This window comes from Orcinus orca, chromosome X (assembly GCF_937001465.1).
Source record: "Orcinus orca chromosome X, mOrcOrc1.1, whole genome shotgun sequence".
Taxonomy (NCBI): Eukaryota; Metazoa; Chordata; class Mammalia; order Artiodactyla; family Delphinidae; genus Orcinus; species Orcinus orca.
The window spans coordinates 131,259,424-131,275,562 of record NC_064580.1 but is presented as its reverse complement, the minus strand read 5'-3'; the positions used below and the strand labels follow the sequence as shown (position 1 = coordinate 131,275,562).

The 16,139-nt window shown below is 59.9% G+C and overlaps 1 protein-coding gene across 2 annotated transcripts; it reads right to left on the bottom strand.

Annotated features, from left to right (window-relative positions):
• Positions 1-10,949: 10,949 nt before the first annotated feature.
• On the bottom strand, positions 10,950-13,307 carry EMD (emerin). Of its 2 annotated transcripts, none has more exons than XM_049704557.1 (6): positions 13,079-13,307; positions 12,848-12,955; positions 12,613-12,690; positions 12,280-12,413; positions 11,764-11,810; positions 10,950-11,717 (listed from the first exon to the last, which is right to left on the bottom strand). In XM_049704557.1, exons 1-6 carry the CDS (start codon positions 13,158-13,160, stop codon positions 11,381-11,383), a joined length of 786 nt encoding a protein of 261 aa, XP_049560514.1. In that variant the 5' UTR covers positions 13,161-13,307; the 3' UTR covers positions 10,950-11,380. The 2 variants fall into 2 exon arrangements, with proteins under 2 accessions (XP_049560514.1, XP_004286721.2); XM_004286673.4 differs by having other exon boundaries at positions 10,950-11,681; positions 13,079-13,301.
• Between the last annotated feature and the right edge of the window lie 2,832 nt (positions 13,308-16,139).

Sequence of the window (16,139 nt, the reverse complement as noted above, 5' to 3'; positions counted from 1 at the left end):
CGGGCCACCTATGCACTTAAATAATATAGCTAAACTCTTCTCCTTACACATTTCCTTGTCTTCTCCCCAAGTGGACTGGCACCCTGGAGGGCAGGGGCTGGGTGTCTGAGAGGCACTGCCCCCAGTCCCGGTCTACATAACGTGGGGTCATGTGACAAACACCACCTCCCCCAATCTGCCGCCCTGCGCGCACAAGCGCAAGCGCGCGCGCGCACACACACACACACACACACACACACACACACACACACACAGAGTGATCAGCCGGCACACACACACACACACACACACACACACACACACACACACACACACACACACACACACACACACACACACACACACACACACACACACACACACACACACACACAGAGTGATCAGCCGGCAGGCCGAATGCCAGCCAGGGTCAATGAGGAATTTGCTATGGAACTCAGAAATCCCGCCCGCCCCATCCCCCCGCAGTCACAACACTCTCCTCACACGAGGGAGGAGGCCTTTGTGCCCAAGATACATAACCCAGAAATCATCAACTGAGAGTTTAATAAATTTGCTCATATAAAATTGTATAGCTTCTCGGGCTTCCCTGGTGGCGCAGTGGTTGAGAGTCCGCCTGCCGATGCAGGGGACATGGGTTCATGCCCCGGTCCGGGAAGATCCCACATGCCATGGAGCGGCTGGGCCCGTGAGCCATGGCCGCCGGGCCTGCCCGTCCGGAGCCTGTGCTCCGCAACGGGAGAGGCCACAACAGTGAGAGGCCCGCGTACCGCAAAAAATAAATTGTATAGCTTCTTGACAGCCCAAACCAGCCAGCCTAGTCTTTCAAGACAAGAGACAGACTGAGGGAAAATATTTACAACACATGGAACAAAGGACTAACAGCCCAAGTGTATGACAAGCAGGGTCTTTTGGGGAGGCAATTATGTGCTGTCCATTAAAACTGTAAATGTCCATAGGCTTTGACCTGGCAGGGCCACTTACAGGTAATTATTCTAGGGTGACATTGACACATGTTCAGAGCAGGTAGCAAAAACAAAGGAAAAGGAGAAGAAGAAGAAGAAGAAGGGAAAAGGTAAAAGTTCATTAGTTGGGGATTTGTTATGTAAATTATAGGGCGCGTACTCTATCAAATACCGCGTGGCCAGAGAAGAAATGAGCTAGATGTTTCTGTACTGACATGGAAGAATTTCGAAGCTATATTATTGCTAGTTAAAAGAAAATCACAATTGTATGTACAGGGTTTGTGTTTTTTAAAACTGTGTGAGTATAACTATGTTGGTGATTGCATACAAGAACATACTTAGAAGTGAGAAACAGAACTGTTAACAGTCTTGCTTAAGATAATGTTCTGTAAAAACTTTCAATTATGTGCTTTAAATATATGCGGGTTGCTAACGTGTAAAATGGTCCAGCCACTGTGGAATGCAAATTGGCAGTTTCTTCCAAGGCTAAACTTCCACCTCCTTAGAACGCAGCAGTTGCACTGTTGGGCAGGCCTGCCAAAGAAATGGAAACTTCTGACCACAGGAAAACCTGTACACGAATGTTCATAGCAGATTTATTTGTAGAAGCCTAAAGTGGGAATCGGCACCATGTCCCTCAGCGGGTGAAGGCCTGAACAAACTGTGGCTGATCCAACCACGGACGACAGCTGGCAATACAAAGGAAGAACTAACTATTGATACCTGCAACCGTTCCGATGGATGGATCTCAAGAGCAGTGTGTGAGTGAAAAAAAGCCCTGGGTGGCTCGCGGGATCCTAGCTCCGGCCCGGAGCAGGGATGGAACCCCCGCCCTTGGCAGTGAGAGCGGGGACTCCTAACCACTGGACCGCCAGGGCAGTCCTTATGTAATGTCTTCAAATGACAAAATTACAGAGCTGAGAATAGAATCCGGTTGCCATGGGTTGGGAGGAGGAGGGAGGGGGCTGTGGCTACGAAAGGTCCACAGGAGGGGTCCTTGTGAGGGGACGGGCTGGATACTGATGGCAGTGGGGGTCACCTGAGCCCTACACACACACACACACACACACACACACACACACACACACGGGGATAAAACCCGGAGCAGCTCTCCGCTGGCACCAATGCCCTTTCCTGGTGTGCGGTCCCACCAGCTGTGCAACAGGCTGACGCTGGGGGAACTGCGGGAGGTGCTCCGGCCTCTTGGACGTTTCTCTGTAACTTCCTGTGAACTTAATTCCTTCCGAATACAAGTTCACACCAAAAGCACACAAGCAGGGCTTAGCGTGTACACATCGGACCACTCGCGCCACTCTGCACGGACAGTCCCTGCTCTCCCGGCAGGGACACCTAGAGGCCCGCAGCCGACCCGGTCGCCGGCTGAAGAAAAACCGCGGGGGGGGCAGAGCTGAGAGGGCCGCGCGGGGGCAGAGCTGAGAGGGGCGCGGGGGGGGGTCTGCTTGTTTTGATTGGGCAAAGGAGGTGCCCGTCACACCAGAAGGGCCGGGTTTCCTGGGGGCGGGTCTCGTCACGAGTCGAGCTTGGTCATTGGCGGAGCCAGCTGGAAGGGGTGGGCAGGAAAGCGGTGCTCCGCGGCTTACGGTGGGCGCGCTGAGGGGAAGTGAGGAGACCCGCGTGGGGGCGGTCAGGGCGGGGCTCGACGCGCCGGGACAACGGCCCGGCCTTGTGGTCACCGCCCAGCTTCCCCGGACTCCGCCCCCCACCCCTGTGGGTCCTGGGCCTGGCCAGAGTCCCCGTTCCCCGAGTCACCGGGGGCCTTTGGCTCCGCGATCCTGAGAGCTTGCACCCTCCCGCCACCCCACCCCTTGCCTGGCCCACTGTGTTCCAGCGCCCCTGAGTGTGATTCGGACGGTTCCCTGTGAAGCACGGACCCGCCCCCCTCCACACACACGTGGTATCCAGGGAGAGGTGGGCAGAGCTGCGGCCGTGCCCAGAAACTTGGTGTCGGCCAGGGGTGTCTGTCCATGCTGCTGGAGGGGGGGACGGCACGAAGTAACAAAGTCTTCCCCATGTCACTTGACACGTGTGGCCTGCTGGGAAGGAATCCTGCCCAAGCACGCCTGTTCTCCAGGACAACCTGTGGGTGCCTGCCTGCCTGCCTCTCACCTGGGAGGTCAAGGTGAGCCCCGCAGAGAGAGAAAGCTCATGGCTTCTCTAGAAGAGGGTGCGATGAGGAACCGTCCATCCCGGTGCTGGTTCTCACGCTGAGAGGCGCGTAGGAACACCTGGAGGGCGCGTTCAACCCTGGGTTGCAGGGCCCCACCCCAGAGGCTCTGATCTGGCACACCTGGGGTGGGGCCTGCGAATTTGCTAGTCCAGCAATCCTGGGTGATGCTGCTGCTGGCCAGGGACCCCACTGTGAGAAGCACTGCTCTAGAGGGCTGAGACTCCTAGGTGTGTGCCCCCTGCCCTACCCCAGACTGGCTCCTCTGCAGGGTCCCCACGGGCCTGGGAAGCGCCAGGAGGATGCTGGCTCTCGCGAGATCTGGGGCTTCCCATTGAGCAGCCTGCACCCTTCCCCGCCTGAGGATGTGGGCCACAGCGCACCGCCCCCCCGCCCCCCCCCCCCCCCGGCACCCCGGCAGGATCAGGTGTCAGGTTTGTACACGTGCTCAGCAGTTCCCCGACTGGGGCTGATAACATCTGGACACTTAGGAGGGAGGGGCGGAGGCCTGGGCGTGGGGATGGGAAGAACTCTCTGATGAGGCAGAGGAAAAAGACCTGACCGCCGAGCTCAGAGGTGGGAAAGGAACACGGGCCCTGAGACCAAGAGTGTGGATTTGGGGGAGCGTGGAGGCCAGAAAGGGGGTTGTCTGCCCGGGAACTGCCCTGACAGTTGTCTGGTCTGTGGGCGTGGCCAGTCCTCTCCAGCCGCCGCCGCCGCCGCCTTTCCTGCCAAACGTTCCTCACCAAGAGGGTCTCCCAGCTCCTGGGTGATGCTGCCCAGACCTGCCCAACGCCCAGCGCCACCACCCACCGTTTTGGCCAGTCTTTGCGGTGGCTGGTCTTTGTTCGGCTCCAGGATCGCCCGCCTTCTAGTTGGAGGCGCAGAGCAAATGCAGTGCCAGTCACTAGGCACCATGTGTGCCCGGAACCAGCAGCTCTGGGACCCCAACGCTCGAGCACGTTCCGGCTGTGGGATCAGATGGGGGGTAGCCTTTGGCTTGCACTTTCCGCGGTCCCCTCCTGCACCCCCTTTTCCTTGGCGTCGTTGAGCTTTCCTTGTTGACTGGTTCAAGCTCTCTATGCGTTAACGATACGAGCCCTGAGTCACGTCTTGCTACTATTTTTTTGCCCCACTTTGTCACTTGTGTCTTGACTTTGTGGTTTGCGGTTTGTGTTGGCCAGGCATACGATTTTAGTGCTTGTGTCATCAGACTTTCCAGGCTTCTCCTGATGGCTTCTGGGGCTTCTCGTCGGTTTGTTTGCTTCAGACTGACTTGGAGTGGTCTTCTCCATTTAAAATGATCGTGTATTAGTTACCCATTGCTGCATAACAGATTACCCCAATCGTAGCACCTTAACACAGCCAACCGTCGTCATCTCCCGCGTGTGTGAAGGACAGGACTCAAGAAGGCTTGGCTGGGGGCTTCCGGCTTGGGGTCCATCACAGGCTGCAGTCGAGGCCTCCGCTGGGGCCACAGCCCCATGGTCTGCCTAGGGTGTGGGGATGGGCGGGGGCAGCTCTGCTTCCAAGATGGCTTGCGTGGCTGTGGCGGGGCCTCGGGCCTCCCCACCGGGCCTCTCCCTAGGGGTGCTCAGGGTGGGGCTTTGCCAGAGCCCACGACCTAGTACAGAGCAGCCCCGAGATCGAGCCTCAGTGTTTCTCTAAGAACTTCACCTCGAAGTGACACCCCCTCACCTCTGCTGTAATTTTATGGCTTACACGGGTCAACCCAGGAACAGCGGAGGAGGGGACGGTACCCGCTAGGGCGTAGCTTGTTCGCGTTCATGGCGGATGCGAAGGCTCAGAGGAGTGTCCTCGCTCCAGAATCTGTGTGCGGGACTCCTGGTCCGCACAGGCCCCTTGGGAATGCGTCCTTTGTCTGAGCGGGGGTGGCAGGTTCCAGCCCGGGACCCAGAGAAGCAGGGCCTGTGTTTGCAAGGGCACAGTGGGTTTTCACCTTTAAACGGTTGCAGACAAAACACACAAAAAGCCAGAGAAAGAGGGCCTTCCCTGGTGGTGCAGTGGTTAAGAATCTGCCTGCCCATGCAGGGAACACGGGTTCGAGCCCTGGTCCGGGAAGATCCCACGTGCCGCGCAGCAGCGAAACCCGTGCGCCACAGCTACTGAGCCCGCGAGCCTGAACTACTGAAGCCCGCGTACCTGAGCTCGTGTTCCGCAACGAGAGAAGCCACCGCGGTGAGAAGACCGCACACCGCAACTAGAGAAAGCCCGCGTGCAGCGACGAAGACCCACCACAGCCAAAAATAAATAAAATTTTAAAAACAAAAGTTAAAAAAAAAAAAGCCAGAGGAAAGAAAGAACATGTGACAGGACCCCAGCGTGGCCCACAGAGCCAGCGGTGCGTGCCCTCTGCCCAGGAGTTTGCAGCCCTGATGGGAATCCTGGCTAGTTGCGCTGCCATGGGCGCGGGGGCCAGAAGCGCTTTCTCATCACAGCAGCCCATCCACTGCCAGGGCCATGCAAGTGCACACCCAGGCCTGGGCCCCAGTGCTCCCCGACCTCCAAGGTCCCCGCCCCCTCTCCTTCTCAGTGGGGTGGGGGCGGGGGCAGCTACCTTGCCTGAGGCTGGGGTGGCCTCTCTTGTGCCCATAGGTGCAGGCCCTCCTCTCCCAGCTCCCCTCCCCGCCCCGCCAGCCTCCCACCGTGCAGCTGGGAAGTGGGTAGGGGCAGGGAGCAGAGAAGGGTGGGCCCCATTGTGAGGGTGCAGGCTGGCGAGCCCCTGTCCTCAGTGACCATGCCAGGTAGCCCCGGGCTGGGCTGTGACGGCTCAGCAGTGGCAGGCGCCAGCCCGGGGTGGCAGGCGAGTGTCCCTTTGGTCCCAAGAAGGAGCTCCCACTGTGGCCAAGGGAGAGGTGCCCGCCGCATCCTTCTTGCCTGGGAGTCAGACGTGACTCCCTGATGACACGCTTGGTGGCTCTGAATTTGTCACGCAGGTTCTGTGGGTGGTGAGTGCCTTTCCTGTTGGCTCTCGCTGCTGGGCAACGCCGGGGCCCTTGGCGACAGCTCTCCGGCCCCGTCCGAGGCCGCCATGCACTTCTTGAACCCCAGGACCGTGGGTGTCGGGAGAGCCGGGCTCTCTGTCTCCGTCCCAGGAGCAGAGGCTGAGGCCGAGGCCGTGCTTGCTGGGCCCGGCCTTGTGGCTGTGGTGGTGGCTGCCGGGGACACCCTCCGGCCGCGATGTGGGGCCGCGGGGTCCTGGGGCTCCGGGAGACGCTCGGGCCCGCTGCAGCCCCACACTCCTGGGCCATCTGACTGTCCCCCTAAGTAGAGCCATCTTCCAGTCCCTCAGCCCTGGGCAGAAGGCACGACAAGGCGGGCCCGGCTTCCCTGCGGTCTTCCCTCTGAGGCGGCCTGCCCACGGGGGCCCAGGGCACTGCGTGGGCGCTGGTCCTCCCTTGCCCGAGGGAGCTCTTCCTAGAGGCCTGCTCTGTGGATGGGCATAATCAGGGCAGCGGCCAGGCCCTGTCCCCACCCGGCCGCCACCCACCTGCAGTGCTCATCCTTGGCCCTCACCCTCTCCGCCCGCCCGAGGACCTGGGTGCCTCCCCCCGCTGAGTACCGGCGTCAGTACTTGGACCGTCCTCAGTAGGTGCTCTGACCCCAGGGCAGTCCCCCAGCCCCGCCCATCGTTTAGCGCTTTCCTCAGTCCTGCTCCCCTGGCTGCGGCCTCGCTGGGCTTGTGGGGACCTTCCAGACACACACACACACACACACACACACACACACACACACACACACTCCCATCACTGGCTTCATCGGGGTTCCTGGGGGGTGTGGAGGTGGCTGCCCTGGAGCACCCTGGCCCTGCGCCCTGGCGTTGGGTGAGGCCGCCCGTGCTGGGGGCCTGCACGGGAATCCCAAGGGTCTCCAGACTACTGTCTCCCTTGTTGAAGTGCTGGGGCTCCCTCACTGTCGGGTGGGCGGCAGTCCCATCCTGAGGGGCCGGTGCTCCCCTTTCCTCAGCCCGGTCCCTCCCATCCTCCTGGGGGAGCGGGCAGCACGGAGGGTCGGGCGGGCGCAGAGGTGTGGCCAGAGCAGGGGTGGAGGCTGGCCAGCCTCCAGGTGGGGTGTGGGTGGTCAGCTCCACCATCCCCCTGCCCTGCCCTGCCCGCAGCTGGACCTGCAGGATGGGGGGCTGCTCCCAACTGGGGTGACCAGCCACCCCGTCCCTAGACTTAGTAGGTGAGATGGGGCCAGCCTGGGGGAAGGCGTGTGGCCGGGACCTCGTCTCTGCTCCTGGCACCTGCTGGTGAGCGGGGCTCGGGCGTGGGCCTGGGGCCTGTTGGAGCTGTCTGCCCTGGGGGGAGGGGTAGAGTCTCCAGCGATGGCCACCCTGAACCTAGGGCAACTGGCCAGCCCCCGGGGTAGTAACAGTGGCACTTTCCTGTCCTTTAGACCCTCAGGGCCTGGGGTGGTCCATCGTCGTGGATCCACAGGCTGTGCCCCCCTTGGACTGTTCTCTTGGATGGACTGTCCTCTGCAGTGTGGGGACCAGCCCAGTAGCCACCATCTCTAGCTCCAGCACAGCGTGGGGGTCAAGGTAGGGGTGGACCTAGGTCTGCCCAAGACTGTCTGCTACTTACCCTGGACCTGACAAGGGGGTGGAGGTCAAGGGTGGGAGGATCCTGAGCTAGGATTCCTGGCTCCATGCCCCTGCCCCACCCATAGGGCCCTCCTTTCTGTGCTCCACTAGGGATGCGGCTCAGACCTCTGGCAGCAGCCACGCATCCAGGTCCATTGCAACCAGCTCCATTGCATCATCCAGGCTCCTCCCTGCCTGGCAGGACCACCACCACCACCATTCCCTCCCCCCTCTGCTGGCACCTACACGGCAGGGGAGTCACTGTCCCCTTAACCTTGGGCAGCTGCTGCCCCCTGCTGTGTTCCCAGCACCACTGGAGCCCTTGGTGGGGGAAGGGAGGATGGCCTAAGCCCTGGGGAATGGAAGTCCTCAGTTGCCCTGTGATGGAACTCCAGAGCCCTCGGGGGACTTTTAGGCAGCTGGGCCCCTCAGAGCCCTCGCGGGAGGTAGTCTCAGAGCCCTGGGAAGTGGGGCCAAGCCTGAAGGGGAGTGCTGGGGGCGGTCCAGAGCCCTTGGGAGCTACAACTCTTTGGGAGGGGGGCGTCTAAGAGCCCTGGGGCAGGAAGCTTGAAGCCACTCAGGAGCCTGCAGAAACCCTCCCTCTGCTGCATGGTGATCAATGGATGTGGTTGCCCTTGGGGAATGATGAATGAGAACAGGGAGACTATGTCACCTGGGTGGAGACTCTTTCTTCTCTCAGACACCACAGTGGTTGCCAAGCACACCTAGCCTCCCCCTCTTTCCTGGAACAGATCAAGGACCTGAGGCCTGGAGAGGATCATTCCACCCGGAGGCCACGGCATCTCTCTCCCCTTCCTTGGGAGGGCCCAAGCCCAGCTCCCCTTGCTCCCATGCTGTCCCCCTCCGCCCCATCTACTCCACAGGGTATCAGCGAGTCAACCTTACCACGTCCCTAGGCTCCACTTGCCTCTCCGCCAAGACCTGGTGGGGCTCCGGCTGAACAGCAGTGCCAGGTAGTGAGAGCCTGTGGGGGAGCTGTATTCACAGGCTCGGTCCCGCTTCCCAACATACTTGATGTGGGACCCGTTGCTGAAGCAAGATGTCTCAGCATGCCACCCTGGAGTTCTGGTGCACTGGCAACCTGACTACCTCTTCTGTACCTCCACCCCCATTCAGGCTCATTGATCTGACCATCAGGCCTTATTGTCACCAATGAGAAGGCAGCACCCCCTGCCCATGCCCACCACCCACCATGAAGCAAACAAGTCTCAGCTCTTGCACTGGGACGGCAAGGGGCAGAAGCTGGAGACCTGGGGAGTCCATGCCACAGTTGGCTGGGTGCTGGGGGAGCCAGGTGGGAGGGGCTTGCAGCAAACAAAGGAGGCTGAGCCTGTGGGAGGGGTAAGAAAATTAGAAGCAATTTTTTCATCCTTTTTTGTATATATTTTAAAATATTTTTAACTGTGATCTTTAACTGTGATGTTTAACTGTGATGTTCGGGCTCTTCATTGCGGCGTGCGGGTTTTTCTCTCTCTAGTTGTGGCGTGGGCTCCAGGGTGCGTGGGCTGTCTCGTTGAGGCGCATAAGCTCAGTAGCTGTGGCACGCGGGCTTAGTTGTCCCACAACATGTGGGATCTTAGTTCCCCCAGCAGGGATGGAACCCGTGTCCCCTGCGTTGAAAGGTGGGTTTTTAAAAAATAAATTTATTTATTTTTGGCTGTGTTGGGTCTTCGTTGCTGCATGTGGGCTTTCTCTAGTTGTGGCGAGTGGGGGCTACTCTTTTGTTGTGGTGCGCGGGCTTCTCATTGCAGTGGCTTCTCTTGTTGTGGAGCATGGGCTCTAGGCGCACCGGCTCAGTAGTTGTGGCTCGCAGGCTCTAGAGCGCAGGCTCAGTAGTTGTGGTGCATGGGCTTAGTTGCACCACGGCATATGGGATCTTCCTGGACCAGGAATCGAACCCGTGTCCCCTGCATTGGCAGGCGGATTCTTAACCACTGCGCCACCAGGGAAGTCCCAGAAGGTGTACTCTTCACCACTGGACCACCAGGGAAGTCCCATCATTCTTTTTTGTTTATTTTAAATGCACAAAAAAGTATGTATTATTATTTTTTTTTGCGGTACACGGGCCTCTCACTGTTGTGGCCTCTCCCGTTGTGGAGCACACGCTCCGGACACGCAGGCTCAGCGGCCATGGCTCACGGGCCCAGCCGCTCTGCGGCATGTGGAATCTTCCCGGACCGGGGCACGAACCCGCATCCCCTGCATCGGCAGGTGGACTCTCAACCACTGCGCCACCAGGGAAGCCCTGTGTTATTTTTAAGAAAACACCCGCCCAAGAAAAAAAAAATGGGGAGACTAGGATGCATCAAAAAGAAATGTCCAGGAGCTTCGGTAGGATGGTTCCAGTCCCAGCCCTGACCAAAGCTCACCATGCAGCCGTAGACAGCCAAGAGGCCCCGAAAGGCTCAGGAGCCCATGGTGTACATGCAGGTGAGAGGCCAGGCTCTGCCAAGTCCTGCCACCTGTAGCAAGGAGCCGGTCAGACGTGAGAGGGACTGATGCTAGGCCCCCACACAACGAGGTAGCCCTTGTGGTGCCTCTGATTCCCGCCTGTTTACACGGAGCCAGCCTCTCCACGCTTTACTGCCCTCTACTGGCAGTGCAGAGCCAGGACGCACGGCCTCTTGTGGCAGTCTACCCTAGGTTTCCTTCTCTGAAAATTATGAAATACTCACAGCAGAAAACCTGGCAATAAGAAGGAATATAGCCAGGTGAGGAACTGGTTTACCGAAAGGTGATGGAGCATTCCAGAGTACTAAGAGCCTTCTCCTGTAGCATTAAACAATCAGCTTTCCAGCAGAAATGGCTCACCAAGCAGATGCTTCGTTTCCTCTTCATCCCCCCACCCTTGGACACCAAGATTGGCCTCTGCTGGAAAGTTAAACACCCATAACTGACATCGTGCAAGCAGCCTCGCCTGCATTTCCAAGTGGGTTCTCCGTGTGACAGTTATTTTTATGAGTAGTTACAAGAGCTTTGGGTAACGAGTCAGGGAGTGGACCCCAAAAGCAAAGCACAAATATGTCCATGGGTAGCATGTGATCCCTACCCCAAGCGCAAAGGAAGAAAAGAAGAACCAACAACGCCAGATGGCAATTCTGGAGGCCCAAGGCCTGGAGGGCCTTAGCAGGGGGCAGCCCACCCCCTCCCCACATTAAAGGGAAGAGCCCACACGTTAAAAATAAACGGTCTTTTTATTGTCCACGAAAACAAAGTCAGGGTGTCCTTTGGTCAATCCCCCCCAATGAGGTGACAATGAACAGGAGGCATGCAATGATGACACCCATGTTCTCCTCTCCAGGAGAAGGCTCTTGCCCTCCTAGGCCCTAAGGGTCAGAGGCAAGTAGGGCCAGGAGGCTCCAGAGGAACACCTGTCCAGGCCCACCATGCTGCAGAGGCCCAGGCCTGCTGCCTCCCCGACAGGACAAGGCAGGGGAAGCAAACACTGCCCCTGTCCCAGTACCCCCAAGCTAGAACACGCAGAAAAGCCCCAACCCCCCTCCCCCAGAAAACACTGCTAAGGCAGTCAGCCAGGACTTCCAAGAGCAGCTGGCCCCAAGCCACAAGGCCAGAGTGTTAGGGCTCCGCCCGGAAGGGGTTGCTATCCTAGGCCTGCATGCAGTGGTAAACAAAAACCAGGAAGGCAGCAAAGATGAGAAACAGGAGCATCTGGCCCCAGAGCGGGACCTGGTGGTCCTGGCCCAGAGCAGCCCCAGGGGCCCGCTTTTCTGGCCGGATGGCACGGCGGGCGAGCCACGAAGGAGGAGATGAAGGCGAGGACACGGCAGAGGTGGAGGAGGAGGTGGGGTAATAGGACAGGCCCAGGGAGCTTCTGGAGACGTTGGAAACAGGGCGGTAGTGTGCGATGCTCTGGTAGGCACTGTCCCGGCCATACACGGGGCGTTCCCTGAGGCAAAGAGGGGAGCAGATAGGCCGGGAAGGCCTGTGCCCAGAATCAGCCCCAGTCCCTGGCCCTCCCTACTACTCACCTATCCTTGCCCTCCGCTTCAGAAGAGAAAAGATTGTCATCGTGAACCTATAGAAGTGAATCAGGGTAAGGATACTGGCTGGCAGGGGCAGCGTGGCCCCGTCATGCCCCTCAGCCCAACTTCCCTGCCAGCCTACTCTGAACACTGCTTCAAGGCCTGGGCCTCGCCACCCTCCAGCACCCTTCTTGGTTCCCGGCCTTATGTCCGTGGGGCCTTGCCACTTGCTAAGTGACTGTGCCAGCTGCCTACACCCTACTTTCTGCCCCAGGATTCTCAGAGAGAGCTCAAACCTAGGTCCCAGGCAAGGGTGCAGGGCACGTACCGGGCACTCTAGTCAAGCAGTTCTGACAGCCCCCCACAGAAAGGCCCTGACCTGGCAGGTGTCTGCTGACCCCACCTCTCCCTGGAGGCTCTCGGAGCCACCATTTGCACCCAGTGGCCCCCCTGATTTATCCAAACCCCACAATCACCCCCTCAGGTTGTACCCACGTACAGGGTGCCCAACAGCCAGCTCACCTGGTGGTGAAAGGTGTCAGCATCTGAGAGTGAAGCCGAGGGCTGGCGGAAGCCCTTGGATGTGCCCACAGACTCAGGCTCCCCGTAAGTCCTGGTGGTCAAGTAACTCTCCTCACAGTAGTCATAATTATAGCCTTGGGAAGGGGGGCAGCGGGGAAGAGGGAGCAACGGTGTCCCCACCTGGCCAGATGGCCCTAATCTGAATCCCACTTGGGGGCCTGTGACTCGGTTTCTCCCCTCCAGGACTACTGCAGGACGGTGGGGGTTGAGATCTCAGGTTCTCCCTGACACCGGAACGAAGGTGTCTGGGTGCCCACCCCACCCCTGCCTTACCCTTGCTCTGGTAAAGTAAGGCGTCCTCTTTCTTGGGCAGATCGTACATCTCCGAGTCCACGGACGCTGAATCTAAGTCTGAACGGGGGGGGCCAGGGCCGTTTGCCTCCAAGGTTCACCTCCCCTTTCCCCTGTGCCCCTCCCGGCCAGCGCCCCTGCCACCCCCTCGCGACCCCTTCCTCCCAAACCCTGTCCCCGAGGGCGGCCAGGTGGAGCCGTGGGGCGGGGGCCTCACCCGAGAACCGACAGGAGAAAGAGGATGCGGACGAGTTAGGGGGCGAGAGCCTCCGCCTCTGGGTCTCATACTCGAAGATTTTCTTTTCGTAGAGCTTGCGAGTGGAACCTGGCCAGACAAGGGGCACAGGGCGGTCAGGGCGCGGGCCGCGAGGCCGGGGGCGGCGCGGAGAGGGGTTAAGGAAAGGGGCGCGGGGCGAAGCGCGGGGAGGGGCCGGCCGCCGCCGCGTACCCACGACGGGCCCGTGCGGGATGTTGTACTGGCGCAGCACGGCAGCCAGCTCGGTGTCCGACAGGACCGCGTAGTCGTCCATGGCGGGCAGCGGGCGGCAGAGGCCAGGGGGTGGCCCGGGCCTGGTGATACGGGCCGAGCTACGACCGCCTCAGAGCGCGACAGGAGCAGCGCGAGCGCCTCGGGAGCGGCTACGCCCGCGTCACGCCTGCGTCACAATCGCGTCCAACCGCGGCCCCTGCGGGCCGCGCGCGCTGTGCGGGGCGGAGCCAGGACGCGGGGAGCCCCCGGCGCAGAGCGGTCGGGCCCTGGGAATGGGCGGGGCGGGGCTGGCGAGCCCAGACGTCACAGACTGACGGGATTGGCTAGAGGCGAAAGAGGGATGTAGGGCGCGCTAGAGCCGAAGAGCCGAGGACCGGTCGGGCCGTGGGAGAGGGTGGGGCTGTGCGTCCGGGAGGGGGGCGGGGCCTGCGAGCCCAGAGACGTCACAAGCTGGCGAGTTTGGGCAAGACGGGAACGAGGGGCGGGGCCTGCGCGCCAGGGGGACGAGCTTAGACCCGCCGGGACCTGGGAGCGGGGCGGGGTCGGCGAGCCAAGACGTCACTCGCTGGCCTGTTCCGGCCCGAAGCGAAGAGGGGCGGGGCCTGTGGCCATGGAACCGGCAGAAACCGGCCAGGACATGAAAGTGGGGCGGGGCCGCGCGCTGGTTGGGGCTCGCCCTCCCTGAGTCCCGTGGATTCAGCCCGGTCCCCGCAGCCCCCCTGCTGTCCACCCTCAGCTGAGCTCCAGCGCTTGGGGTTCCCCGGCCGCGCCCCAGCCGGACGCCCGGACAACAGCAGCAGCGGGAAGGGCCCTGATCTGAAGGGCGAGACCTTGGAGAGCGTGGGTCTGGGCCCGGACCCTAGGCCGCCCCCCCAGACCACCAGGCCCCCTGCCCCAGCCCGCCTTCCCGCTCTGCAGGGTTTGGCCTGCGCACCTGCGCCCCGCCGGTCCCCACCGCCTCCCTCCCTCCCCGCTCCACCCGGGAGGAAATGGGGCACTGGGCCAGGAGGCCATCGGCACTCCAGGAGCCAGCAGCCTTGGAAGGGACCCGAGCGTGCCGATGCGCACTGGCACAGGGCGCGGTGTGATGCATGCAGAGACAGCGAGTGCCCGCCTCACCCACCAGCTGTCCACCTGGGGCGGGAGGGGCTTCCTCTCCTGTCGGAATGGCCCCTGAGCCCAGTGTGACCAGCAGCCAGGCAGCGGCGGGGGGCGGGGGTGGGGGCTTCCAGACTCAGAGGGACCTGCTCCGGGGTTCCAGTAAGACTTGGTGGGCTCTGAGCACCTGGGTCTCGGTGGGCTTCAGGGCCGTGGTAGTGCAGAGAGGGCCCCCAGGACAGGGGGGCCAGGGGACCGAAGGGGGCAAACCACGGAAGGCTGCCAAGGCCTGCTGGGGAGCGGGGACTGTCACTAGGAGTTGGTGAGGGGCTTGGTCAGTAAAGAGCTGCCCTGTGGAATTTGGGAAGGAGATGACAGTCACGTTCTAAACAAAGGCAGCTGATGGAGTGTGGGGGAACTGAAGTGCTTCTCCCAGAACTGGGAGCCTGGGGAGGAGGTTCTCATAGATGACGGCTGGTACCTGGGAGAAGACCAGGCAGGAAGGCTGGCCCAGCTGGCGAGGGTCACAGACCAGTTCTGCATGGAGGTTCGCTCATGGGGTGGAGAGAAGATAGGGCCCTGGTTTGATCACACACAAAGACCCTCAGAAAAGTTGCTGTAGGCTGGGTTTTAGAGTAAAGATGAGGCCTGCTCTGTCTCCCAAAATATGAGGGCCCCAGACATGCATGGCAGTACAAGGGGGCAGAGCCCAGGGCAGGGCAGGGTCTTGCTGCTTATCTCAGAGCAGGGAGGGAGATGGCGTTTGGGCTCTGGGCCGCTCAGAGTTGGCCTCCTGGAATTTGCAGTTTTGGCAAGATCAGATTCCCCAGTACCTCTCCAAGCCTTCTGCAGTGCTGGCCCCTGTCCCAGAGGCTGTCCTCCCCATGCCACCCCTCCCCATACAGACCCAAGCTGTTTCCTTATGAGGTCAAGGAATTCTAAGTTTGCCTTCTCTTCTAGGAACAACCCCTCCCCCGGCACCTGCCTTGGCCCTCTGCCTTTTATTTCCCTTTCCCCCAGTTGCCCCGCTATGTGGTCCCACCATGGATGGCACCAGGAGTCTGACTTGTGATGGTCCCCTGCACACAAGCCCACCTGGAGCCCAAGTCCAGCCCCATTTGCAGGCAGACCCATCCCAGACCACCAGAAACCAGGCGAGCCCTTGACCGTCAGAGCTGAGAGGCCCTCGGCACCACCCCTGTCACATAGAGGAGGAATTGGGGACCCAGAGAAGGAGGAGACTTGCGCAAGGGCCCCGAGTGCAATTCATTCATGGATGTTCCCCCAGCCAATACCTAGCACTCGAGGTCCTAACCTGGACAGTGTGGCCCAGCGGGGTTTCTGAGTCAGCAGAGGAGCTGTTAGGGGAAATCTGGGGCCTTGAGGGGAGTCTTGCTGGGAAGAGTGGGCTTGGAAGCCACCGATTCCAAGTCAAGAACAAGAAGACAGTTTCTCCTTTGAGAATGGGGAATGGATTCTAAGCAGTATATTATATAACTTGTAATCCCAGCAACATCAAAAATTATAAGGAAAAGTAATATCAACATGAATACATTTCTCAACAGTCATGTCCAAGGAGACTATTATTTATTGAGCTATTAATGTTTTCTTTAAGATAAGAACCTTAAGGGGACTTCCCTGGTGGTGCAGTGGTTAAGACTCTGCACTCCCAATGCAGGGGGCCCGGTTTCGATCTAGATCCCACATGCATGCCACAACTAAGGAGCCTGCCTGCTGCAACTAAGACCCGGTGCAACCAAATAAATAAAGTGTTACCAAATAAATATTTTTTAAAAAAGAGCAGAACCATAATACTTTGGTACAATACAAAACTTAGTTTTTCTCTTCAAGGATGTGAAACATCCTATGGGTTCCTGGCAATCAAATGCTGTGAAACATTGCTCAGATAGTAACAAAAGTC